This window comes from Lissotriton vulgaris, chromosome 1_1, assembly GCF_964263255.1.
Source record: "Lissotriton vulgaris chromosome 1_1, aLisVul1.2, whole genome shotgun sequence".
NCBI classification, from domain to species: domain Eukaryota; kingdom Metazoa; phylum Chordata; class Amphibia; order Caudata; family Salamandridae; genus Lissotriton; species Lissotriton vulgaris.
Genome location: NC_141685.1, coordinates 406,706,651 through 406,734,550, shown reverse-complemented (window position 1 = coordinate 406,734,550; position 27,900 = coordinate 406,706,651). Strand labels below are relative to the sequence as shown.

General features: G+C 47.0%; 1 protein-coding gene across 2 annotated transcripts in view; it reads left to right on the top strand.

Moving 5' to 3' along the window:
* The window catches only part of DHCR24 (24-dehydrocholesterol reductase), a 150,097-nt gene that overhangs the window by 116,295 nt on the left and 5,902 nt on the right, over nucleotides 1-27,900 (top strand). For both annotated transcript variants that reach the window (XM_086952658.1, XM_086952662.1), the window contains 2 exons: nucleotides 5,487-5,684; nucleotides 8,736-8,914. In XM_086952658.1, the coding sequence (XP_086808784.1) occupies nucleotides 5,487-5,684; nucleotides 8,736-8,914 (377 nt within the window). The remainder of the gene's footprint in view (nucleotides 1-5,486; nucleotides 5,685-8,735; nucleotides 8,915-27,900) is intronic.

Sequence of the window (27,900 nt, the reverse complement as noted above, 5' to 3'; positions counted from 1 at the left end):
CTTAGTCCGGTGGTAGCGATACCTAGTTCGATGCAGAACTGCTTTAGTTCACGATGGCTGTATTCCTCTAGCTTTTCCATTTGGAACTTCTCGGTTGATCCGCTTTCCTTAGTTGTCATTGTGATTCGTTGTGGGGTGAGCTACTCTCTGTACGTTATGCGGTGATTCGGATCGCGCCGCTGGCCACCAATGTTAGACGGACCTGGAGGGTCGGCCGAGATTACGGGGAGAGGTCTCCAGGGAGAGCCGTCTCCAACGACTGTACAGACAAGTAACTTCCCCCCCACAGACGGACACCACACAAGATTGAAGGTTAACGAGACTTTATATGCAATTCTTAGGTTACGTTGGTATGATACAAGGAGGTCTGGACTCAGGGGTCCCCTCGATTCTAGTCTTTGGCTGAGGAAAGGGGTAGCGGGACAGTCTTAGTTACCAATGAGTAAAGAAATAGCTCTCAATCCTCGAGCTCGGCGTTCTAAATGATCGGGCCGTGGAGGAGCCAAGCAGGTCCCGAGATGGATGGAGGAAGGATGACGGTCCGCGGCGGAGCCTGCAGGTCCCGGTGAAAGATGACGGTTACAACGGTCCGCGGCCACGCCAGCAGGTCCCGACGACGATGAAGGATGAAGGTTTACGACAGCTGTGGCAGCGCCAACAGGCAGGACGATGGTGCACAGGACAGAGCTACGGCAGCGCCAGTAGTCCGTCCAGGATGAGTTCCTCTTTACGTCTCTCGACTCCAAGATACAACTGCCTTCCTGCTCTGGAGCTGCCCCAGTTATAGGGCTGGTGTGCTTTGATGTCCGGACCCTCGCACTTGGAGGTCGGGAGGTCCGGGATGAGGGAGTCCAGACGCCCAGCAGGGGGGCGGAGCCAGCGCCCGGGGAGGCGATGGGCGAGCGGCACTTGGCGGGGGAGAGCCATCGGCACCTCTTTCTCCCATTGACTTGCCAAGTAGCCCGCTCACCTCCTGGGTGGAGGGTGGTGCCGGAATGTCTGAGGCCGGGCTAGGCCCTGGGTTGAGGTCGATCGGGGGCCAGGCGGCCTCGTGGTGAAGTGTCCAAGATGGCGGCCCGGGCTGGGAGCGTGGGCCGGCAGTGGATCGGACCCACGAGGTTAGCGTGCTCGCGGGCAGGGGCCCTGAGAGGGCGGAAGACGTGCAATGATGATGTGTGGTACTTGCGTGACGGTACTCAGGCCTGGTTGGGCCGGGGGAGAGCGGCCCTTCATGTGGCCTGTCCAACAATGCCGCCCCTGAAGACTCACGTAATGTTATACATATACTCCCACACCAAGTGAACTTCTCACTACTGTGAAACACTTTAATAGTTAAGGCTCACTGTTTAATTTTATTTTTAAAAGTAGTGACATAACCGTTGAACCTTGTACATTATTTCAATATGGCATTGCCTTATTATGCAAAATGGTCTTAAAGAAATGCTCATGGCGGTTTTTAAAGTTTAATTTGCTCTTTTGAAGAGAGCAGAGGCCTTGCAAATAACTCTCCGTCTTCACCCTATTTTCCTCAGTGGCAATCTGGAAGAGGATGTACTGGCGTTGGAGAATTGGCTCCAACTTCGCGCTCTAGATCTAGCCCCTGCCGTTACACAAAAGTCAATAATAAATAGAGCCTCAGCCGCTTGGTTCACGGCGGCTCTCAAGAAAAGTAAGAGCGCCTGCAAACGCCTGGAAAGGGTATGGCGTACCAACTATAAGCTGCCAGACAAAATTGTCCACAAACAGGCCCTTAAGGTGCCCTATAGGAATGTGCGTGAGGACAAAACACTTTTTTTAGCTGCTAAAATTGAACATGCAGGGAACAGAAGTAAAGAGCTTTTTAATATTGTCAAGGACTTCTCTTCCCCAAAAGCTATTAGCTGCCCGTTTTTCCCCAGTGAGTGATGGGCCTACCAAATAGCCCGTTTCTTTTATGACCAGATTAAGGCCATACAAGATTCCTTTGCAGCCCAATCATCTGCAGTTGCAGGGGATAGTGCCTTAGCTTGTCCAACCCGCTGTGTGTCAAGCCCTGCACTCACTCAGTTCCCTCCTCTAGCTTTCAAAAAGTGTCAGGCACTAATGAAAATCCTCAAATCCGGGTCACCCTCCGACTCATGTCCGGCCAAAACTCTGGCAGCCAATGCCGAGGTAATTAATCCAGCCTTTCATGCAGTTTTGAACACTGCCCTTCAGGTGGGAGTAATGCCTGAGAGCTGGAAAAAGGCCAAAATCCTCCCCCATTTAAAAAAAACCCTGCGGCCGATCCATCGGTGGCCAGTAATTACAGACCTATCGCTTCATTACCATACTTTTCTGAGGTCCTGGAGAGTTATGTCAATTCAGTGATCACTGAATATGTTGAGTTTATCTCCCTCCTCCACCCAAGCCTATTAGGCTTTAGAGCCAATTTTAGCACGGACCTGGAAGTCGTGGAAACTATTAAAATCACTTTGGACAAGGGGGGCAGGGCTGCCCTGGTGCTATTTGATCTCTCCGCGGCCTTCGATACTGTGCCCCACAGTAGACTTCTACGAAGGTTCCAAGAGGGTGGGATCGGAGGCACGGTATTGACATGGTTTGAGTCCTTTCTGAAAAACCGCCAACAAACCATCTGGTGCCCGCCTTTCTCGGTCCCTATTCCCCCAATGAATGTGGTGGTCCCTCGGGGTTCAATTCTTAGCCCAACTATGTTTAATCTTTATATGGCGCCTTTGGCGCATCTGGCTGAGAAATATGGGGCTAAGATAGTGTCATACGCTGACAACACACAATTGTTGTTCACCTGTGAGAAGGGCTCAGAATTTAATAGCAATGAAATAAACACCTGCTTATCTGAGATTTTCCTCTGTCTCAGGATAAACGAACTGAAGTGCAATCCTGAGAAGTCAGAAATAATGTTTTACTGCTCTCGGTCTTGTGACCTCTAGATTCATTGGTGGCCGCAGGACATGTCTCCTCCCACCTCAGCTATCCAGACGGTAAAAAACTTTGGAGTCAAATTTGATGACTCTCGCTCTCTATGAAAGCCCAAATTCAATCAGTGGCGGGGACCTGTTTTGGGATGTTGAGGAACTTTTTGCCTCTTCTCCCGGTCCCCCATTGGAAGATGATAGTCCAAGCCTTGGTGGTGTTGAGATTGGATTACGCTAACGCTCTGTATCTTGGCCTTTCTGAATCTTTGCTTAGGCGTCTCCAGGAGGTCCAAAATGTGGCGGCCCGAGCAATCTTCTTGTCTGCGCCGAGAACTAACTCCACCCCTCTTCTAGCCTCTTTGCACTGGCTACCGATTAAGAAACGGATCGCCTTTAAATCACTGGTGCTAGTTTTTAAGGCCTTCCATAAAATCGGCGCCCCATACCTCGGGCCAGACTGCAACCCTATATTCTATGTTGAACTTTGTGGTCATCAGCTCAGTCCGTGATCATCACCCCTCGTATTCAGCTTTCTCGGAGGGGTGGTAGATCATTCCAAGTGTTGGCTTCTCGCCTATGGAATAGGTTGCTCTCGTATTGAGGAAATCCAAGGATCTCATCACCTTCAGACAGAAACTTAAAACTTGACTATTCCAACAACAGCCTTAAACTAGAGCTCGTTGGGTTTCATGGTCTAGGCGGGTCTTGTTTGCTTTAGCGCCGGGACACTCCCCGGCGCTAAAGCAAAATAAATACCTGCTAAATAAATACCTGCTAACATAACAGGAACCAGCCACTGTGAATGAGAAGAATAACAGATTCTAATATGTAGGCAAACAATGCAAAATAAAAAAAATCATACAAATGTGAAATACCAACTATTGTGTGTGCTTACTGATTTGGGAATACAAGAGCAGTGCTCCATTTAGCATAACCTGCAGATAAGAAATTCTCTTACCGGTTTGGTTTCTTTGATTCCCTATCTAATAGATCATAGCTCCTTGGAGAGGAAGTGTAGGACATCCACTAGTTCTCCTTTTCTCCAAAATGGGTACATTTACTTTTGAGGCTGTGGAAGGAGGGGGTCTACTGACTGTGGGGTGAAGTCACATTATCTTAGTGAGTGCATCTTAGCATCTGCCTTCACCAATAATGAAAAAACGTATCTCAATTTCACCCTTGGTTTCAGCGATTGATGCTACAACAATATCTTGATGGAGGTGGATTTCTTCACCTTTTGAGGGCCTCCTTGCCTTGATCAGGAGAGTGACCTATCCAGGCAAAGACCTATTTGAGTAATATGTAGGGCTAGCAGGTGAGGGAATCAGCCTGAATTGGAGGAGATGAGCCCCTCACTAGGTAATTTAACCTACGACTGAGTTTGCACTGTTTTGTTTGGAGATTAACTAGCAAGTATCTCAAAATAGGGGCCAGCCCATAAACGTGCTTTGTCTCTTGAACAGCCTTGTTTGGATTTTCATGCCAACAGTTCCTTGTTGTATTGGAGCAGGCTAGCTTTCTCTCTACTGTGAATCTGTTTAGGAAAGACAATAAAAACAATTAGAATTCCCATCAGACTTTCACATCTATCTGTGATATTTGATACGCTTTTTGAAGGGCGGTTGCAAGAATTCTAAGTAGACCAATGACTAGAAGCGTTCAGAATCTTACTGAAAATAGTTACTCAATAATAAATGGGACGAAGGGGGAGGGGTGGGGCAGGGGGGTCGCTGCAAAAGTGGAAATCTTCATGTTAACAAGACAAAAAAACTGTTGTGTGGTGACAAACAAGGCCTTTATAGAATGCACCTGGCTCCCAGCATACGTGCTCAGTTCCCCGATTGGAGATTAAATAAAGTATATTTTTCCTTAGGTTTTTTAAAATTTCTAACACTAAGGGCCCGATGTAGGTGGCCATTTACTGCCCGGTAACGGCCGATTCGGCCGTTACCGACAGGTAAATGTTTTTTTTGGATGTAGGGGGCCTATTTTACTGATTCGGTACAAGCCTGTATTTGTGGTGCTAGAGGGTGTCAAAGTGACACCCCCTGCACCTTTGCTGCAATCAGTATTTACTGAATCGGTAAATACCGATTTGGTAATGCCCATTGATTTCCTATGGGCTTCATTACCGAATCGGTATTTACAGAATCGGTAAATACCGAATCTCAATGATTCGGTATTTACCGAATCTGAAATACCTACCTCCCCCCCCCCCCCCCCTCCATTTTACCACTTCTTAAATACCGAATCGGTATGATTCGGTATTTAAGAAGTGGTAAAACGAATTTACCTACATCGGGCCCTAAGTGTTGTTAGGGACCTGTATGACCGCTATGGAAATTTTACAGATTATGATCAAGATTCAATGATGGAGAACTAGTGTTCCATGCAAGCATGTTTTTTTTCTCTATCGGTCTCTATTGCAAACAAAAAACGGTCTGCTTCATATGATACTTGGAAGCTTGATATTTTCGGTATGAAAATAACTTAAACTTTAGAAGTGAATGATTTGCATCACAATGACCGGTTGTAAATTAACTAATTGATGCTTTTTTTCCCCTCTTGAAGGATATCATTCCCTTTGGCAACAACCCAGTTTTTCGTTATCTCTTTGGTTGGATGGTGCCTCCAAAAATCTCCTTATTGAAACTGACGCAAGGAGAGACAATTCGAAAATTGTACGAACAACACCATGTGGTGCAAGATATGCTGGTCCCAATGAAGTACCTAGAAAAATCTATCAACGTCTTTGACAGTGAAATTAATGTAAGGTTCTTTCTTTTAAAACTTTTTATTTGAAAAGGGCACTTCTGGCGAGTTACTTCACTGTTTTTTTGTTGTTTTTTTAAACAACTGCAGACTAAAGGTATAAGTGCACAGCCTAATGCTCCCTTGAGAAATGCTTCTGTTTAGTGTCGAGACAAAAGCCCTTGGTACCTTGAGTATGGGTAAAATTGGGCCCAAAGAAACCAATATCATTGCCCACAGATGACACGACTTTCCAGATTCAACAGGCCAAAGTAGAAAAAGAAACAAGGCTCTGGGACTTCATAATCCTCATATAGATATATGATTTGGACATGAAGTGGGGCCTTAGTGCATGATCCAGGCCACACACTCTCTGAGGTACTCAGTAATCCACATTGAAGATGTTGCTGGAAAATAAGGATAAAGGACCCACCAATAACCAGTCTTGGTTTAGAGCTGAGAAGTAAAACCTTACCTTATCTGGAAAGTTGTGGAGACAGAAAAGGGGTTCACATCAGAGATCCTCATGCTTGTGATGGGGCCTAATAGCAGCGTCCTTCATGTGCTTGAATAAATATGTCCTAGCCTTGGGGGAAAACAATGTATTTCAAGTAGGTGAAAGTGATTTTAAGCGTTTAACTCTAGATACTGAATTGGGGCACAGTTTGGATTCTCAGTCACTTTGAGTTATCATCATAGATTCTCAATCACAGAAGTATTATGCAGTCATTTCAACATAATTAAACAAACAGTAATTTGGCATTCAGCAGTTCACGCCATTGAAACTGTTTGAAAGATCTTATTTCCTTTCAGCCCATAGAGAAATATCTAATAAGTAGGTTGACTGAGTATAAATAAGGCACATGTTCCACCTTGTAGTAGAAGAGCAGTTCTCCGTTTTCATTCCAGGGGTCCTAGGGACTGGTGTGACTTTTTGATGTTTAGATTGGGGTCAAGAATCAGGTAATTTTAATATGAAGACCGACTGGCACCAGGTTGTCCCCCAAGAGAAGGATGTGCTCCATCTTAAATTACCTGCAGTGTGGGATGGTTCACAATATTCTGTTCAAAAGCATCGACTACATCTATATTGTCAGGTAAATAGATGAGGACTTAAGAATAATAAATCTATCCATCTCTCTCTCTCTCTCTCTCTCTCTATATATATATATATATACATATATATATATATATATATATATATATATATATATATATATATATATATATATATATATATATATATATATATATATAAAAAATTTGTGGTAGTTTATATTTTGGATGCAGTAGTTCTGCAAGTAGATATTATAGATATGTGATAGGAAATCACCAGTAGATAGCGCTCATATTTAATCACTAGCTTAAGACTTTTTTCCCTCTTCGTGATGAAAAAGAGGACATTTTCATAGTAATATAAGCAGAAGATAGGGACAAAAAACTATAAGCATTATCATGATCTAGCAAGCAAAATGCAACATTTTTATTCATGAGATTGAAGAAGAAAAAAGATAGTCTTATAGAGAATGCAGATATCTCTGGGAAGAGCGGAGGACAAAACAAGGAATAGAGCCAACAATGTTACCCTGTGTAAGTTATGATCCTTCAAGAAAGTAAACAATGTGAGGAAGATGTAAGAAGAGTGGAGCTGGAGAACAGACTGGACACATATCTCTTTGTAAAATGTGATGTGTCCGCTTGTATTAATAGTTTGTAGTTCAGCTCTGAATACCTCTTCCTTATCTTTGTCTTTCCTTGCAAGATCCTACTTCATACTATGTGGCTTTTCCAGGCTTCTCCCTTGCTCCCAGGCCTTCACATTGGAGACCATTTAACAACAGATGTAACACATGATCTTAACCTGTTTTAAGAAGAGACTTCGAGGGGAAAGTCTCTAGCTATGTAGCACAGGACATTGGAAACATTTTAAGTGGGAGAGAAGTGGAGAAGGAAGGCCTGTAATGCATTTCATACCCTGGAGAAGAAAATCATAAAGTGTGTGAAGGCAAGCAAGGTAACTGCTTGAAACCTCCAAGGATCTTGTGTACCTTATGTAACTTAAATACCTAAGGACTGAAATACTAATATACTGCTTGTGCATATCTTTTTTTAGGAGGAAACCGCAATTAACAACACCAAATGTGATCTTCAATTGAAAATCACATTGGTGCTCTAGTTGCTATGATACCCAGATTCCACATCTGGATGGCAGATCCTTTAACAAGAAGCCGATTGCTCCTATAGTCAAAAGGGCAGCCCTAAGATACATAATGGTGAGCCACTGTGTTTCTCGTGGGTGCTTACTGCAAAGGAAGTAACAGAAGGACTATTGAGCACTTGTTAGAGATACAAAGACCATTGGGTTTCCACACCTGCATGGTTGTCAACAGGTGATGGGGCCACAGCACTGCTTAGACCATGCCACTCACAAAGAGAGAGTGGGCACAGGACTCAGGCAGAACTTATGGCTCTGTCCTTATTGAAAGCCAAATATTGTTTATCAAAGGTCCGAAGAAGAAACTGAAAAGGTTACAAATCAAGATTAAGGCTTGGGGCAAAAAGGGTTGGAGAATTGGCATAGACGAAGGAGCAGCTGGTACGGGGTGAGAGAAGACATGCACAACCCCAGTCCCTTTTAAATCATTTGTGAACCCTAAAATGACGAGAAGGAACAGTATGCTATTTCAAGAAAATCATTACCAGGGGCTAAAATAAAAGACGTAGAAAGACTGCTAAGCTCTAGACAAATGGGAGTGAACCAAGTAGGCTGTTTTAGATCAGTCTTTTGTTAATTGATGCTAATGCTGGGGTCAGTAAGCGAGAGATGTGCAAAGTAAGCCTCTTTGTCTTGTATTAAAATTAAGGTACTCATGCAATAAACAATTTAAATATGACAAAGTTTGATCGCTATACCTTGGATTGTCTTTGATAGATGCCACTTCAATCTCCTGTTGGGTAAATGTAACACTTGAGCAGAAGCAACCTCAATGGGTGATGCAAGGCGTAAAGTCTACGCAGAGTACACATATAACGTCTTGCTTATATCATATCTTCTGTTAAATCTTGCAGGTTTATCCACTGTGGCTTTGTCCTTTCATATTGCCCAGCCAGCCTGGTATGGTACACCCTAAAGGAGATGAAGCGGAACTCTATGTTGATATTGGAGCTTATGGAGAACCCAAACAAAAGCACTTTCAAGCCAAGGCATCAATGAGACAATTGGAAAAATATGTGAGAGATGTACATGGGTAAGTAGAATATTAGGATTTAAATTAAAAATCTTATAAGCGAAGTATAGAATAAAAAGGGGCCAGCAAGTGACTCCTGTTCTGTTAGGGCTCTTTATACCACTAGACCTTATGAAACAAATAGAAATCATAATATATACAAAGAACAGGATATTTTTCATCTCACTTCATTGTTCGTTTAAGTATTTTACCTGAATAGATAAAGGTAGATGGTGGCTTCAGCATCCGTTTTCTGCTCATGTGGCAAATCTTTTGAAACTAAAGTTCCACCTCACATAAAACATTGGCAAAACAAAAGTAACTTTGTGTGTAACCTTGATCATGGTTGTGTATTTATTTATTCTCTCGTATGGGATTTCCATGTATCATAAGCACTTGATAGTCCCGCCCACGTGCGGGGGCCCTGGAGCACTTCTTTTACATATATCTTGAGTGGATATTGTTGGCCTTTCTTCAGCAAGGCCTGTAAAGACACTTAAGAGATGGAGACAATAATGCAGCCTCAAAACATTGGCTACACTGGTTACATCTTCCTCTTGAACTGACAAAAGTGTACCAGTACATTATATTTTGTGCAGTTTTATAGTGCTTATCACAGAATTCCCTTCACAAAACTGTTTTTTTCATGATGGAGATGAAAGACAGAGTAAAGAATAGCCTCATAGGCTGCCATTATATGCCTTGAAAATAGAAGCTGTGCCTTTAGGAATCCAGAGACCACCAGTATCCCATCATGCACAGAGCGGGGACCCACCAGGCGGTGTAACCAGGCGCTTTACAAGCTTGCTTATTACTTCAGCTCTTTTTTCCCGGTTCGTGCTATCAGGATCCTGGTGCATTCAGCTCAATCAATTTTGGCTTTTCTCTTCAAAATTCACTTCTGAATTTCCCAAATAACTACTTCACCCAGTCTTTTTCTGACAGGAATTTGTACAGGTTTCACTTTAAAGTGCCATCTCTATTTGACAAGTGTCCAGTCTGTGGTAGAAAGAAGGCCACTTCTGATCCTAACAGAGTTTGTATACTCATTTGCCTGAAAGTCATGTTCTTGACTCTTGTCTGATTTGTAAAACTTTCTCAAAGCGCACTGTCCGTGACAGAGAGACGATTCGCCTCCAAGGAGCAGAGGAGCAGCGGAATCAGCAGGGGCAATCTTCAGGTGGGACTTCAGGGCGAGGAGAGGGCCAGTCAGTTCTCTACCAGGGCTCTGTCTTCAGCCTCTCTAGGGCTCTTCAGCAGAAGAAGGGCTCAACACCGGCACCGGTTCCGGTCAACGTTGAACAATGACATTGAGAGGAGGTATAGCAATGACCTGTTCGCTGTCGAGCCAGGGCTCAGTGCCGTAAACATGTCGATGCTCTGCATTGAGAGGAAGAATTTCGACGTCGATTGCAATGCTTTGTACACCCTGTTTGACATGAACAAACTGAATGCCAGTACTGTGCAACAATTTAACAAGGGGAATGAGATAGGAATAGCTCATTCCCACAGACCACTCTTTCAGTCAAAAATGTCTTTGATCAAATCTGTTTATTTTGATTCTTTTATTTCCTTTTTTCATATAAAAGATTTTTGTTATGAAACACATACAGACTGAACAATTGGTTATGGCTTTTTTAGTCAAACTGAATTCTTCTAATTGACATTGGGGGAAGATGTCAATCTTAAAAATTAGAATTTTTCAAAAAGGGTACGTGATACAAAAATGAAGACCAATTCACACTTCAAACATTCATTGGTGAACATGAATTGACGACGGACAACAGGGGGCAGTGATAGGGAAGAGTTGAGTGAGAAAGAGATTTTTTATATATATAGGCCCTGCATAAATCCTATTTATATTAGCAGGTATAACCTAATCCACTAAATGGAGGAATACAAAAAGTTCAATTATATTCATGAAATAGACCATCGGCAATTTTTATATTTACAACACAAGTTTGTAATCGATTGGTCTACACACTCGAAGATAACAAGGTCATAACAAGGTCGACGCGTTTCGAATCACTTTCAATTAAAAGGATTTTCTTCAGGACCACACACAAAAATCTGGAAGACATAAATTAAATAACATACTGTCAGTCGCGTAAATGAACAACTCTCAACTTGCATTCAGTTCAGCACGCACTCAGGTCCTACCTGTGTTATGTTATGGAGTCTTCTCTTTCAGAGTGCTAGAAAAAGAGATGACAGGTCTAAATAGTTTGGCAAAAACAGACATGGTCGCTTTTGACGAGATGTCGTGTCCTATGAGAGCTACTCACTTGGTTGCTGATAAGCGAGGGTGCTACAGACTCCTCTGGTATTCTAGTCTCCAAAGACCATCATGTCCTCGTTTGGGAATTTTTTATTTTTGTGATAGTTTCTGGGGGAAAAAACAATTTTTGGTGAGGTTTGTGAATAACTTGATTTCCGGTTAATAAAAACAGCGTGGTACTGATATCTGGGCGCTGCACAATAGTTAAGACAGTGTCTCCTTTAAATCAGCGCTTTTTTCTCACGTTTATTTTCATTCGCGTGTTTGCGCTCAGTAAGGATAGTAACGTGTGAGTTTTGGCGAGTTGCTCGTGACCGAGCGTTTGCAGGCATCGCTTGGGGAGTTGAGTTGCAACGTGCTAAAGCGTTTACAGGCATCGCTTGAGGAGTTGAATTACAAAATTCTAAAGTTTATAAGTGCCCGTCAGAGAATGGAGCTTAAAGCAATAGTTTAAAACAGCACGCAAAACGTATTACCTTAGGTGGAAACAGTTATCCTCCAACGTCAATCGCTTCCGCGAGTGGGAGCGACATGCATTCGTTCCGGGTCGGCCAGATTAAAATAGGTCTCAGTTCCGGGTCAAAAACTGAGTATTTCTGGGAATTGTAGTTTTTGTAAAAGAACACGGATATTTGAAACTGAATCGCGAGTTTATTAAATTGAAAACTCAATGAAAGAAAGTCAAAGGGAAAGAGTGAATGCAACAAATCGCCAGGTGACTATGATTTATTTTAGAGCTTATTCTTTGAATTAATAAATTTTGACAGTTAGTCCTGCGGGTGTGGGTAGGATATATAGTGTACATCAGCTTGTTAGAAGGTGAGGGGTTGGACAGATATTTATAGATTACATAATTCTGACATCTCGTTCAAGCCACGAATGGTAGAATTGAATTTGAGAATAAGCATAGCTTCTTGCTGTCTCAATTTGGTCTCTACTTCTCCGCCTCTCGGGTCATGCTCAATTTTAGAAATTATTGTCCATCTTAGGTCATTTTCTACATGAGAGTGATCGATCCAATGTTGGAGAAGAGGGGCTGAAAGGACTTTTTAATTTATCCTGGATTTGTGTTGTGACATCCTTTTGTCTAGCTTCCTGGTTTGTCTTCCCTATATAGAGTTTGTTGCATGGGCAGAGTATTCCATAAACTATGTTTCAGGTCTTACAATTTGTAAATTGGTCGTGTTTCCATGATGTGCCTTCGTGTTGGAATAGATTTCCCTCAATGGTGGAAATGCAACATAAACATGTGCCGCATTTTCAAGTACACCCTGTTTGGCATTAAGAAGCCCATTGCCGAAGGTGACACCACACAGGTCGCCGTAGAGATCTTTATCTGCTTCGACGCATCACCGCCGATCCACACATTGCCGCAGTCGCTCGCCATAGAGACACCGCCGTTGATTGCCAAAGCACTCCCACTGTTGGTTGACGCCAAGACATCATTGTCAATCGCCATCGAGACATCACTGATTGACGTCGAGACGCAACCCATTGTCAAGGCGGTGTCAACGGTCACCGTTAACTCGTAGATTGACGTCGAGGAGAACGGAAAGATCGTCTTCAGTGACTTTGTTAGCCTCTTCAAGGCCCCAGGAAGCACTCCAATAGAAAAGACTAATATATACTTCTGATTATTCCCGGACCCATTCCTCATCTCGGGATGTCCCCACTGCGAGGTCAACGCTTCCTCCTCCGCATCCTTCACCTCTACCAGATGCGGAACCAAGACCTCCAACTCCGCCTCCAACTCCTCCTCCACCACCAACTCCTCCTCCCCCACCACCTCCACAACAAGACCATGGTCTAGGTTTCATACTCGACATCGGTCTACTCACTCAATATGCTCCCATCATCAGCGCCACGAAGAAAGTTCTCATTCGAGGCATACCAGGGAGACCGCCTCCTCAAACGCAGGGAGATCTACTCAGACACTCTCGAACTCCCCTCCCCCACATATTTCACCAGTGTTGGCATATCAACGTTTCAAGAGGTTCTGGTTCATGGTGCTTTGAAATCTAATATCCCAGTGTCCACTCCAACTCTGACACATCTGTAATATTTGAGACTCTACAGCAAAGACAAGCTTCTTGCCTTTTGTTTTGGGTCTCATAGAGACAGCTATGGACCTCTTGCTGACACCTTCTTCAATTAAGTCAGTTCCATCCAGGCTGTAGAAGAAATACCGTCTTCCAGAGCAGGACCCTGCTTTCCTGCGGACAAACCCCGCTCCGGATTCTGCCATTGTGGTGGCGGCAAAGAAGCAACATGTCACGGCTCCAGCTTTGACCGTGACACCGGACAAAGAGAGCCAAAAAATAGACTCCGTAGGTAGGAAGGTATGCAACACAGCAGCGACTACCATGACAGCAGCTAGTGCCACAGCCTTACTTGGCAGATATGACGAGGCACTGTAGGAATTGCTCCAACAGTTTGTGAACTACATCCCTCGAGACAAACAAGAGGACTTTAATGAGATCTTGACAGAAGGTCTTATGGTTTCAAATCAAGTCATCAGAGCATCAGGGAACACATCTCTTCTTGCTTCACATGACTATTGCCACAGCGTGGCTCTTCGTGGGACACTCATAGCTGCGCTTGACGTCTCTTAAACCTGAATCACAACAGCGCATCCTGAATCTCCTGTTTTCAGGGACAACTCTTTTCAGCACACACACTGTCGAAGAAATGGCCAGGAAGAAAGCAGAAATGGAGACGCTGAAAGCGTTTGGCTTAGAAAGACCTAAGGAGCAGCATAAACCTTTCAGATCCTGTCAGCGCCATTACCCCACACAGTGAGGTACGCAACAACAGTATCAACGATCTTATCAGCCTTATCAGAAGCGACAGGCCAGAGGAAGATGAGGACAGCAACCTGCGCAAGGAGGCGAACTAACAGTAGGGTCGAAACCCTGGGTCCTTTCTTCCCCCTCTTCCGTTACTCGCTCCGGGATTGGGAAGCATTCAACATTACCTGGTAGAGTGGCAACAAATCACACAAGACAATTGGGTGCTGAATATTGTTTGCAGTGGATATTCATCAGCCCTCCACCGTCAATACCTCTGAAAAATCAATATTCCAAATGCAACAATTATAGTCAGACGCCAAGGTTCTTTTACAGAAACAGTGGTGGAACCCTTACCTCATCTACAATGAGGCACAGGGCTATATTAAAGGTTCTTTTTCATCAGAAAGAAAGGCAAGAACAAGCTCAGATCCAGTCTTGACCTCAGAATGGCCAACAAGTTGATTTAGAGAGAAGGTTCCGGATGCTGGCAATGCACAAAATTTACCCTCCTTTACGCCAGGGGGATTGGCTATGCACCATCAACCTCCAAGATGCATACTTTCACATACCCATTACCAGAAAGCATCGCAAGTTCTTGAGGTTGGTTGTGGGGCACAACCACTATTAGTACCGAGTACTTCCATTTGACCTGATGCCAGCACCCAGGACTTTCTCAAAATGCAGGGCGGTAGTTGTAGCCCATCTAAGGAAACACAAAGTGTTCGTCTAACTCTATCAAGACGATTGGCTGTTCAAAGCATCCACATCTCAGGAGGCTCAACTTCACTGCAATTAGACCTCCGATCTTCTCCTTTGGCTGGGCCTTCATGCCAACCATGCAAAGTCAAATTCGATCCTAGTACAGTTCCTGCAATATTTGGGGGGCTTCATCGATACTCTCAAGGCAAGCGTTTGTTCTGAGGAGAGACGCTTTTCGATCCTTCAGAAGGCTCAGGCTCTCATGGCAGTCTCTCAGCCAACCATGAGGAAGGTCTCCTTGGCTCGAAGGCCTCCTGCTTATTTCTCGCACTGAATGCACCTCTCTACATGAGGCCTCTATAGTAAAGCCTGGAAGACCTATGGGACCAGAAAACAGGACATTGGGAAGACAGGATACAATTGTCTCAGCATGCCCTGCAGTCCGTCAAATGGTGGTGCTCTCCAGCCAATCTACTACAAGGGATTCTGTTCCACAAGTAGATGCATGTACAGACCCTAGTCATGAATGCCTCGCATCAAGGATGGGTAGCCCACAAAGGCCACCTTCAAATTCAAGGCAAATGGTCACTCAGAGAATCCACGTACCATATCAATCTACTAGGGCTATAAGCAGTTCGTCTGGCGCTGAAAGCCTTTCTCACAGCACAGAAGTTGGTTACCGGTGCGATGAATCTGATCGAGGCTACTAGCGGTTGAAGCCGAAGTCGCGGCGGGAATGCCGGATGAAACTTCTGTCTGCTCGCATGTCCAGGTTGGCTTCGTCGCCTCACTCAGCCTCTGCGAAAGGTTTTCGGAGTGCCCGTCATCGTCCTCACTCCTCTCCTGTGCCACAAGATCTTCGCTCCCCAGTGGGTAAGTGTCGCAGTTTGTCCCCGAGGGCTGGTTCCAGGCCTGTTGGGGGCGTGGGCTCTCCGCAGGTGATGCGGCCCGCTTATCGTCCCCCTATCCGCCGTCTCCCGGTGAGGGGGTGTCGAGAACCCAGATGGAGGTATATGTTGCGGCTTTGCAGGCCTTACTGGTTCCTCCTCTTCCTCCTTCCCCTCAAGAGACGTCAGCAGATCCTTGCGCGGTGCGAGGCCTTCCACTGCGTCTCCGGCTGCTCCCGCCCTGGCGCCGACTGGTTCGGATCCAGGCTTGGAGGATGGGGTGCGGCCCTTCGGGGTTTCCTCCTTAGGACCACGGCACCCCGACTTTGCCGCAAATTCCTACGGAAGTCCCTGTAGTGTCGGGGGAGGTCGCCGGGGCTCGGGTCACATCCCCGAGCCCCTCTCGGCCCTTTGACAAGGTGATTCGGGTCAAGGCTGTCCGGGGACCCTCGTCCCTCCCCGAGCCCTTCTTGTCCCTCCGCGCAGGGGGCTGCCTGGTTGGAGGTCGAGTCGAGGTCGGCGTGCCACAGGGGTAGGAGGGACCCTGGCGGGTCAAGGCTTGTGGGGGACTCCTGCTCGGTCCCCGCGTCCCTCTCATCCCTCCACGCAGGCGGATGCCTCGCCGGAGGTCAAGTCAGCCTTGGCGCCGCCGTGGGGTCGGTAGACCTCTCTCGTTCCCCCATGGGTCGAGGCTGGCGGGGGACTCCTTGTCACTCTCCGGTTGCTTCTCGTTCCTCCATGCAGGCGGCTGCCTCTTTGGAGGTCGAGCCGGCTCCGTTCCGGTGCCGCCCCTTGACCTCCTCGGCTCCATCCCAGCCCCGGTCCCCAGCGCCGTGTGAAGAGGTGGAGGCCTGTCTGGCGTCTCCTGTGGTGTTGGACGACGACGCACTGCTCCAGGTTGCGTGCAAATTCTACAGCACCGGACAGATCACGGATTCATCCTCGGACCTCCCCTCTTTTCCAGAGGTTGCGCGCCTGCTGGTGTCGTCCTCACCGGAGACGGGCCGCTGCGTCGTGGCTTTCTCCCCAACATCATCAAAATAAGGCTCCCTGCCGTCGCCACGGCTGCAGTTTTCGCCAGAGGAACCACAAGTCCCCCACTCTGCGGCACCTCTTTCTCCCTTTCGGGCCTGGCCCTTGCCCACTCCGGCTGGCTTCGGGGACGGCCGCCTTACTTTGCAACCGCTGCCCACGGAGGAGCTGCTTTTTCCACCGTGGAGCCCTAAGGAAGCAGGTGCGGCCTTCGCTCGCGCTGTTTCCACGGCTGTGGGAATTTTGAACATGGGATATCCGGCTGCCCATTTCCCCGCGGATCATCTGTTGGAGGTTCTCCACCAGGTCTCTGGTGGAAGGGAGCTGCTGCTCCCCTTTGAGGGTTCACTCCATTCTTCTCTGACGAGGACTTGGGGACGCCCCGCCACTGGGGATCCGGTGCCCCAACACCTTCTCCATTGACACCTCCTGGTGCCGCGTGACCCGGCGTTTCTATTCCTCTCTGTTGCGGACCGCCTTTCCTTCCCTACCGTCGCTGTTGGCTCCACCTTCCCAGGAGGCCCGCTGGCTAGACTCTTGGGGCTGCAATATGTTTGCTTCGACAAGTGCGGCTCTGCGGGCCCTTAACACTTTATGTTTATTGGCTAGAGCCACCTCTTGTTTGTGGGACTCAGCGGAGTCCCTTGGATCTGCAGTTTCTCTGCAGTTTCTCAGGAGGGTGCTGGTGATGATTTGCTGCACCATGCGTTAGATGGCCGCGGTTATTCTTCGCTCCGCTCTGTACATCTTAGAGGTGCTGGGTCGTGCCATGGCTTCCTCGGTGGCCCGTTCCCGCCATGCATGGCTTCGGGACAGTGTATTCCCAGAAAATGTTCGGGAACGGCTGGTGGATCTTCCCTTTGATGGCACCCTTTTGTTCCATGCCCCGGCGGACTCAGCCATCCGGAGGTTCTTGGCGGGGCTTCTCCTCCTCCTCCTCCTCCTCCTTCTTCCCCCCCCCTCAGTGACCGGTGAGTTGGGCTAGCTCTTGATGATGCTCTTCCTTTTGGGCAATATAAATGTGTGAGAAAAAGAAATATATATAACATAAAAGGTTGAAACGAATACAACCTTAAATCTGGTTTCTCAGTGGATTACAGGGTGTTATTGGCACCAGTCATCACGAGAAAGCTAGCCCCTTTCAGAGCGTCCGGAAGCTGTTCAGAACCAGTTCGAGGTACCAACGGACAGAGTAGAGCCCCCTTTTTCTGAGCTGTAGCCAGGTGAGGTGAGGCCAGCTTTCTCGTGATTCTGCGAGATGACCAGCGGTGGCTGGCAAGAAAAAGGTCACTAAGCGTACCTGGGGTGACATGTCCCTGGAGGTGGAATCACTGTGTGGATACCTGGTGAACACGGAGGGCAGAATCAAAACTCTGGAACATAGGGCGGAAGAAGCTGAAAATTGGTCCTGGCGGAACAACATCCGGGTTATAGGTCTGTTGGAACAGACCGAAGGGTCCAATATGCTGCCTTTTTGAAGTTCTGGTTGAAAGTGGAGGTAGCGCCTGAGGGTCTTTCCCCCTTCTTTGCGTTGGAAAAAGTACACCGCATCCTGGCACGGCCCACTGCCTGGAGCAGCCTCCAGACGTTTGGTGGTCCAACTGCTGCATTACAAGGACCATGATCATATTTTGAGTGAAGCTAGGCTGAGGGGACACCTGATGGTTGACAATCACAGGGTTATGATGTTCCTGGGCGTGGAGTGGTAGCAGAGCCAGAATGCTCCAATCAGATCTCTGCTGCTTTCCCTGAAATGGGAATTGACACCCCCATGCACACCGGATTGGCGATTAACAATTGAGGTGCTGGATGATCCGGTGTTCCACCAGTCGACTGGGGAGGAGATGAGGAAATACTTTTTAGAGTAACGTGGCCACTGCTTCCACGCCGCAGCTTGAGTGGGACGCTTTTAAGTTGTTATTCGGGGCGATTTATTGCTAAAGTGGTGGATGTGCAGCAAACTTTGTTGCACGAGGTTCAGTCCCAAGAGGTGGCGCTGAGAGAGGTGGAGAGAGCTAGACCGAGGAACCCAGCTTTGCAACAGATGCTGCTGGAGGCCAAAGAAGCATAGGCAAGACACGTCAAAACGCTGTGTTGCTTTGCAGGGAGTGTATGGTCAGGGCACATTCTCAGAGGGACAAAGCGGGGTCCCTCCTGGCATGGCTGGCTAATCCAACCAGGAGGGCCTCCATGGTCTTGAAACTTGAGTCAGAGCACAGGGAACACATTTATGAATAGGATGGCATTAATGCAAGGTTTGGAGAGTATTATACCTCTCTATAAATGGGAGGGCCATCTGAGGGTGCTTCTCAAAGGGTGGACTTTTTCTGAACCCATTACCCCTCCCGCGATTTCCTGGGAGGAAGCGGAGATGCTGGGAAGTGATATTAGGCTTCTGGAGATTAAAGCTACTGTGAAAAATATGGCCCAGGTGAAAGATGCCCGGGGCATTTGGGCTTCTGGTGGAGTTCTATGCTGTGTATGTTGATGTCCTTGCTCCCAAATTGGTGGAGCTATATTTGCGGTGAAATCCCTTGGCCTCTTACCGGCCTCTATCTGCGAGGTGTTGGTCATTCTGCTATTGAAGCCTGACCATCTGCCACGTTATGTGAGGGCCTGTAGACCATTGTCAATGCTTCCTGTTGACTATCAGATTCTTGGTTAAGTTCTTGCCCCACGGCTGTTGCCTTAAATGACCCAGTGATACACACAGTTCAGGCATTTTATCCCAGGAAGTAACACTGTGCTCAATATTCAGGGGCTTATGGCACTGATGGCGGACGACACCTATGATAAGAAGGCGGCGTGGTCATGGTAGGAGATATAGAGACAGCCTTTGGTAGTCTTGACTGGGGGTTTCATTATCATGTGATGGAGAAGATGGGGTTGGGGCCTGGCTGCTGTACTCGAGCCCCACAGTCCAAGCAAAGACTGGCAGAGTGATTTCGGAGGTGAATGCAGTGGTCCGGGGGACTCCACAGGAGTACCGCTTTTCCTGTTGCTCTTGGCACTTGCGGTTGAATCATTAGCCTATAGTACAGGTACTACAGGAGTTTAGAGGTCTAGGGCTCGTTGCATCACATTGCCTTGTATGTTGATGATATGCTATTGTATTTAAACGATGCAGATACGGACCCGTCAAAAGCCGTAGGATTGCTAGATCGGTTTGTGGGACTATTGGGCTTTGGTATACATTGGCAGAAGTCTAGCCTGTTCCTTATTTGTGTGTGTGTGTGTGGCCGACCCCAAACCTGGGAGGATTGATGTGGGAGGCGATTTGATTTCTGCATCTGGGGGTCAAATTCTACCATGACCTGCAGGACCTCTTAGAGGGTAATGTGGGAACCGCGGTCCAGGCTATGCAAGCCAATATGGACTTTTTGCAGTCCTTGCAGATATCTGTGGCCGGACAAGCTGCTATTGCTAAGATGGCAGCCCTTTCTTGATTGCTTTACTTCTTTTTGGTTCTGCTGCTGCTTGTCCCTTGGAGTGTGTTTCGGGCCCTTGATTCGGTGCTGATTGTCATTGTGTGGGGGTCGGACAAGCATCGAGTGGCAATGACTAATTTGCAGCACACGGTAATGGAGAGTGGTTTGGCGGCAGCGGATTATCCATGGATCATCGTTCAGCCACACGCTCTTCAATATCTACATGGACCCCGCTCACCGCCATCGTCAGACAGAATGGACTCCGCATAGTATCCTACGCTGACGACACTCCGCTTATCCTCTCCCTCACCAAGGAACCCAACACCACCTGGCTGAGCTTCCAGGAAGAAATGAAAGGTGTCGCCTCTTGGATGAACAGCAGCTGTCTGAAGCTCAACTTGGAGGAGCCTTTTCAAAAATGTATAGAGGATGCTGTAATTGAGTTTTGGCTAATTTTAATTAAAAAAAAATCCTCCTTTAATAATTGGCCACCTCTCTGTGGAAAAAACGATATGGATAGAAGAAAGAATTTATCAATGGTAAACTTGACACTACCTATATTATTTTTAAAGTTTTCACATGAATGTGTTAATCTCTGATATTAATTTTTATAACTCAAGATTTACAAAATATGGACCAAGCACTGGAAAAATGGAAACTAAGAAAAGACTATTCTAATGTATAATCTCTAGCAATAAAGTCCTATGAAGCATGAAGATTGCAGATCACATGTGGATTAGGACTCGAAGTGAAAACGAAGATGGGACTATTGAATAAGGCATTGGCCAATGTAAACATTTACTCCCAAAATGATGAATAATAGAAAACATGTATTATATTATAAAATGGGGGATGGGTTCATGGCAGCACACAGTGGGACCTTCTGGGTAGCAGAAGTGAGTACAGAAGACCGATTCAGGTATTGTATGTAAGCAGCAAGAAACCAGTAAGTGTTGTACCCTAAGATGCATTTTATATAGGATGTGGCATCTAGAGCTTAACATATTGAAGTGATAATTGGCATACATTTAGCATCTGAATATTATGCTTGCTGCTGTTGATAAGCAGTGGCAGTCATGCAATGAATTTCCTAATAGAAGTAGTAGGTACGTATTAATTCTTGGGTTATGTATGTTATACGTATACTATGTATATTTTTCACACACTGCAGTAAATAGTAAGACTGTTGTGATCCTGATAATGAAACTAGCGGACTGCTTTAGAGGATTACAGAGGGAGTAAAGACAATAAGGGTGGTGGCAGACTTTAAATTAGCTGGCCGCAATAAAGGCAGGTGGTGGACATATTGTTCACCACCAACTCTGCGGTGAGCTGTATGAGATTCTATCAACGGCCATCATGGTGATTCATATGAATGCAGTTCATATAAAGCTATTCAAAAGTTTGGTGTGGTCCTTCATGGGTGATAGCGATTAAACCAACATTTTTTAGGTTTTTACTTTTCCAAAGACAAACTCCTAAAGCATTACTTTGTTTTAAAAAACAAAAGTAAAAACAAATTGCCCCAAAACCATGGACACATTTTCCCATGATGTTGGGAGTCTTTTTTCGTTTGTGTTTACTGTTCCTCCACGCTAGGATTTTCCTGGGGGTGACAGACAGACAAGGGCTGACAGTCGTATGTATCACCACTGACGGCCCATACTCCCTCTAGGCATTGGAGGAAGATTTAAACCAACTGAATAAACTTTACTTCATCGGGGTAGACCTGGTAGTCCACCCTATTAAGAATTGTGGGGGACTCCTGCTCGGTCCCCGCGTCCCTCTCCTCCCTCCACGCAGGCGGATGCCTCGCCTGAGGTCAAGTCAACCTTGGCGCCGCCATGGGGTCGGTAGACCTCTCCCGTTCCCCCATGGGTCGAGGCTGGCGGGGGACTCCTTGTCCCTCTCCGGTTGCTTCTCGTTTCTCCATGCAGGCGGCTGCCTCTTTGGAGGTCGAGCCGGCTCCGTTCCGGCGCCGCCCCTTGACCACCTCGGCTCCATCCCAGCCCCGGTCCCCAGCGCCATGTGAAGAGGTGGAGGCCTTTCTGGCGTCTCCTGTGGTGTTGGACGACGACGCACTGCTCCAGGTTGCGTGCAAATTCTACAGCACCAGACAGGCATCAGATCACGGATTCGTCCTCGGACCTCACCTCTTTTCCAGAGGTTGCGCGCCTGCTGGTGTCGTCCTCACCGGTGACGGGCCGCTGCGTCGTGGCTTTCTCCCCAACATCATCAAAATAAGGCTCCCTGCCGTCGCCAGAGCTGCAGTTTTCGCCAGAGGAACCACAAGTCCCCCACTCTGCGGCACCTCTTTCTCCCTTTCGGGCCTTGCCCTTGCCCACTCCGGCTGGCTTCGGGGACGGCCGCCTTACTTTGCAACCGCTGCCCACGGAGGAGCTGCTTTTTCCACCCTGGAGCCCTAAGGAAGCAGGTGCGGCCTTCGCTCGCGCTGTTTCCACGGCTGTGGGAATTTTGAACATGGGAGATCCGGCTGCCCATTTCCCCGCGGATCATCTGTTGGAGGTTCTCCACCAGGTCTCTGGTGGAAGGGAGCTGCTGCTCCCCTTTGAGGGTTCACTCCATTCTTCTCTGACGGGGACTTGGGGACGCCCCGCCACGGGGAATCCGGTGCCCCAACACCTTCTCCATTGACACCTCCCGGTGCCGCGTGACCCGGCGTTTCTATTCCTCTCTGTTGCGGACCGCCTTTCCTTCCCTACCGTCGCTGTTGGCTCCACCTTCCCAGGAGGCCCGCTGGCTAGACTCTTGGGGCTGCAATATGTTTGCTTCGACAAGTGCGGCTCTGCAGGCCCTTAACTCTTTATGTTTAGTGGCTAGAGCCACCTCTTGTTTGTGGGACTCAGCGGAGTCTCTTGGATCTGCAGTTTCTCTGCAGTTTCTCAGGAGGGTGCTGGTGATGATTTGCGGCACCATGCGTTAGATGGCCGCGTTTATTCTTCGCTCCGCTCTGGACATCTCAGAGGTGCTGGGTCGTGCCATGGCTTCCTCGGTGGCCCTTTGCCGCCATGCATGGCTTCGGGACAGTTTATTCCCAGAAAATGTTCGGGAACGGCTGGTGGATCTTCCCTTTGATGGCACCCTTTTGTTCCATGCCCCGGCGGACTCAGCCATCCGGAGGTTCTTGGCGGGGCTTCTCCTCCTCCTTCTTCTCCACCTCAGTGACCGGTGAGTTGGGCTAGCTCTTGATGATGCTCTTCCTTTTGGGCAATATAAATGTGTGAGAAAAATAAATATATATAACATAAAAGGTTGAAATGAATACAACCTTAAATCTGGTTTCTCAGTGGATTGCAGGGTGTTAATGGCACCAGTCATCACGAGAAAGCTAGCCCCTTTCAGAGCGTCCGGAAGCTGTTCAGAACCAGTTCGAGGTACCAACGGACAGAGTAGAGCCCCCTTTTTCTGAGCTGTAGCCAGGTGAGGTGAGGCCAGCTTTCTCGTGATTCTGAGAGATGACCAGCGGTGGCTGGCAAGAAAAAGGTCACTAAGCGTACCTGGGGTGACATGTCCCTGGAGGTGGAATCACTGTGTGGATACCTGGTGAACACGGAGGGCAGAATCAATACTCTGGAACATAGGGCGGAAGAAGCTGAAAATTGGTCCTGGCGGAACAACATCCGGGTTATAGGCCTGTTGGAACAGACCGAATGGTCCAATATGCTGCCTTTTTGAAGTTCTGGTTGAAAGTGGAGGAAGCGCCTGATGGTCTTTTCCCCCTTCTTTGCGTTGGAAAAAGTACACCGCATCCTGGCACGGCCCACTGCCTGGAGCAGCCTCCAGACGTTTGGTGGTCCAACTGCTGCATTACAAGGACCATGATCATATTTTGAGTGAAGCTAGGCTGAGGGGACACCTGATGGTTGACAATCACAGGGTTATGATGTTCCTGGGAGTGGAGTGGTAGCAGAGCCAGAATGCTCCAATCAGATCTCTGCTGCTTTCCCTGAAATGGGTATTGACACCCCCATGCACACCGGATTGGCGATTAACAATTGAGGTGCTGGATGATCCGGTGTTCCACCAGTCGACTGGGGAGGAGATGAGGCAATACTTTTTAGAGTAACGTGGCCACTGCTTCCACGCCGCAGCTTGAGTGGGACGCTTTTAAGTTGTTATTCGGGGCGATTTATTGCTAAAGTGGTGGATGTGCAGCAAACTTTGTTGCACGAGGTTCAGTCCCAAGAGGTGGCGCTGAGAGAGGTGGAGAGAGCTAGACCGAGGAACCCAGCTTTGCAACAGATGCTGCTGGAGGCCAAAGAAGCATAGGCAAGACACGTCAAAACGCTGTGTTGCTTTGCAGGGAGTGTATGGTCAGGGCACATTCTCAGAGGGACAAAGCGGGGTCCCTCCTGGCATGGCTGGCTAATCCAACCAGGAGGGCCTCCATGGTCCTGAAACTTGAGTCAGAGCACAGGGAACACATTTATGGATAGCATGGCATTAATGCAAGGTTTGGAGAGTATTATACCTCTCTATAAATGGGAGGGCCATCTGAGGGTGCTTCTCAAAGGGTGGACTTTTTCTGAACCCATTACCCCTCCCGCGATTTCCTGGGAGGAAGCGGAGATGCTGGAAAGTGATATTAGGCTTCTGGAGATTAAAGCTACTGTGAAAAATATGGCCCGGGTGAAAGGTGCCCGGGGCATTTGGGCTTCTGGTGGAGTTCTATGCTGTGTATGTTGATGTCCTTGCTCCCAAATTGGTGGAGCTATATTTGCGGTGAAATCCCTTGGCCTCTTACCGGCCTCTATCTGCGAGGTGTTGGTCATTCTGCTATTGAAGCCTGACCGTCTGCCACGTTATGTGAGGGCCTGTAGACCATTGTCAATGCTTCCTGTTGACTATCAGATTCTTGGTTAAGTTCTTGCCCCACGGCTGCTGCCTTAAATGACCCAGTGATACACACAGTTCAGGCATTTTATCCCGGGAAGTAACACTGTGCTCAATATTCAGGGGCTTATGGCACTGATGGCGGACGACACCTATGATAAGAAGGCGGCGTGGTCATGGCAGTAGATATAGAGACAGCCTTTGGTAGTCTTGACTGGGGGTTTCATTATCATGTGATGGAGAAGATGGGGTTGGGGCCTGGCTGCTGTACTCGAGCCCCAAATCCAAGCAAAGACTGGCAGAGTGATTTCGGAGGTGAATGCAGTGGTCCGGGGGACTCCACAGGAGTACCGCTTTTCCTGTTGCTCTTGGCACTTGCAGTTGAATCATTAGCCTATAGTACAGGCACTACAGGAGTTTAGAGGTCTAGGGCTCGTTGCATCACATTGCCTTGTATGTTGATGATATGCTATTGTATTTAAGCGATGCAGATACGGACCCGTCAAAAGCCGCAGGATTGCTAGATCGGTTTGTGGGACTATTGGGCTTTGGTATACATTGGCAGAAGTCTAGCCTGTTCCTTATTTGTGTGTGTGTGTGTGGCCGACCCCAAACCTGGGAGGATTGATGTGGGAGGCGATTTGATTGCTGCATCTGGGGGTCAAATTCTACCATGACCTGCAGGACCTCTTAGAGGGTAATGTGGGAGCCGCGGTCCAGGCTATGCAAGCCAATATGGACTTTTTGCAGTCCTTGCAGATATCTGTGGCCGGACAAGCTGCTATTGCTAAGATGGCAGCCCTTTCTTGATTGCTTTACTTCTGTTTGGTTCTGCTGCTGCTTGTCCCTTGGAGTGTGTTTCGGGCCCTTGATTCGGTGCTGATTGTCATTGTGTGGGGGTCGGACAAGCATCGAGTGGCAATGACTAATTTGCAGCACACGGTAATGGAGAGCGGTTTGGCGGCAGCGGATTATCCATGGATCATCGTTCAGCCACACGCTCTTCAATATCTACATGGACCCCGCTCACCGCCATCGTCAGACAGAATGGACTCCGCATAGTATCCTACGCTGACAACACTCCGCTTATCCTCTCCCTCACCAAGGAACCCAACACCACCTGGCTGAGCTTCCAGGAAGGAATGAAAGGTGTCGCCTCCTGGATGAACAGCAGCTGTCTGAAGCTCAACTTGGAGGAGCCTTTTCAAAAATGTATAGAGGATGCTGTGATTGAGTTTTGGCTAATTTTAATTAGAAAAAAACTCCTACTTTAATAATTGGCCACCTATGGACCAAGCACTGGAAAAATGGAAACTAAGAAAAGACTATTCTAATGTATAATCTCTAGCAATAAAGTCCTATGTAGCATGAAGATTGCAGATCACATGTGGATTAGGACTCGAAGTGAAAACAAAGATGGGACTATTGAATAAGGCATTGGCCAATGTAAACATTTACTCCCAAAATGATGAATAATAGAAAAAATGTATTATATTATAAAATGGGGGATGGGTTCATGGCAGCACACAGTGGGAACAAGAGGGACCTTCTGGGTAGCAGAAGTGAGTACAGAAGACCGATTCAGGTATTGTATGTAAGCAGCAAGAAACCAGTAAGTGTTGTACCCTTAGATGCATTTTATATAGGATGTGGCATCTAGAGCTTAACATATTGAAGTGATAATTGGCATACATTTAGCATCTGAATATTATGCTTGCTGCTGTTGATAAGAAGTGGCAGTCATGCAATGAATTTCCTAATAGAAGTAGTAGGTACGTATTAATTCTTGGGTTATGTATGTTATACGTATACTATGTATATTTTTCACACACTGCAGTAAATAGTAAGACTGTTGTGATCCTGATAATGAAACTAGCGGACTGCTTTAGAGGATTACAGAGGGAGTAAAGACAATAAGGGTGGTGGCAGACTTTAAATTAGCTGGCCGCAATAAAGGCAGGTGGTGGACATATTGTTCACCACCAACTCTGCGGTGAGCTGTATGAGATTCTATCAACGGCCATCATGGTGATTCATATGAATGGAGTTCATACAAAGCTATTCAAAAGTTTGGTGTGGTCCTTCATTGGTGATAACGATTAAACCAACATTTTTTAGGTTTTTACTTTTCCAAAGACAAATCCTAAAGCATTACTTTGTTTTAAAAAACAAAAGTAAAAACAAATTGCCCCAAAACTATGGACACATTTTCCCATGATGTTGGGAGTCTTTTTTCGTTTGTGTTCACTGTTCCTCCACGCTAGGATTTTCCTGGGGGTGACAGACAGACAAGGGCTGACAGTCGTATGTATCACCACTGACGGCCCATACTCCCTCTAGGCATTGGAGGAAGATTTAAACCAACTGAATAAACTTTACTTCATCGGGGTAGACCTGGTAGTCCACCCTATTAAGAATTGGGCGGGAGGACTGAAAGTTTGACAGATAAATTTGTCATGGAGCACCCTGTCTGCTAGACTTTAATCAGGCCCTGAAAGTTTTTAAATGTATGGTGTTCAATTGTGTCATGATTACCTTTGTACAAATAACGACATGTTGACAATGTATTTGTGTGAGAAGAGAAAAAGAAATGTATTACTTTTAAACTAATAAACTTCAAGAAACAGGATGAATTAAAAATGGAATTGTGCTTAAGTTGTTCCATTGACTTTGAAAGAATCAAAGATACTCAACAATACTAGGTGTAGTCTCCTGCCTATTTGTCTGCCCAAGCTATTCTCATGAACCTTATAAAGAGCTCTGCCCGGGTGCCTTCCTGAACCTTACACCATGGCTGGACCAGGACACAAAGCAGCTGTGGAATATATATCGGAAAGAAACAGGTTAGTATTAGATTCCTTACCTTAGAATATCCCCAGGCGTCAGACTGGATCAGGAAATTTTTGCGTAGCAGTACCCATGCGCGTCGGTAGGCGTCGTCCGCGGCTCCGTGTCCATCGTCGGCGCCGTGATGACGTCGTCGGAGTACTTAGACGCCGCCTCCGTGCACTGACTTCAGTTCTTCTTTTTTCCGCCAATC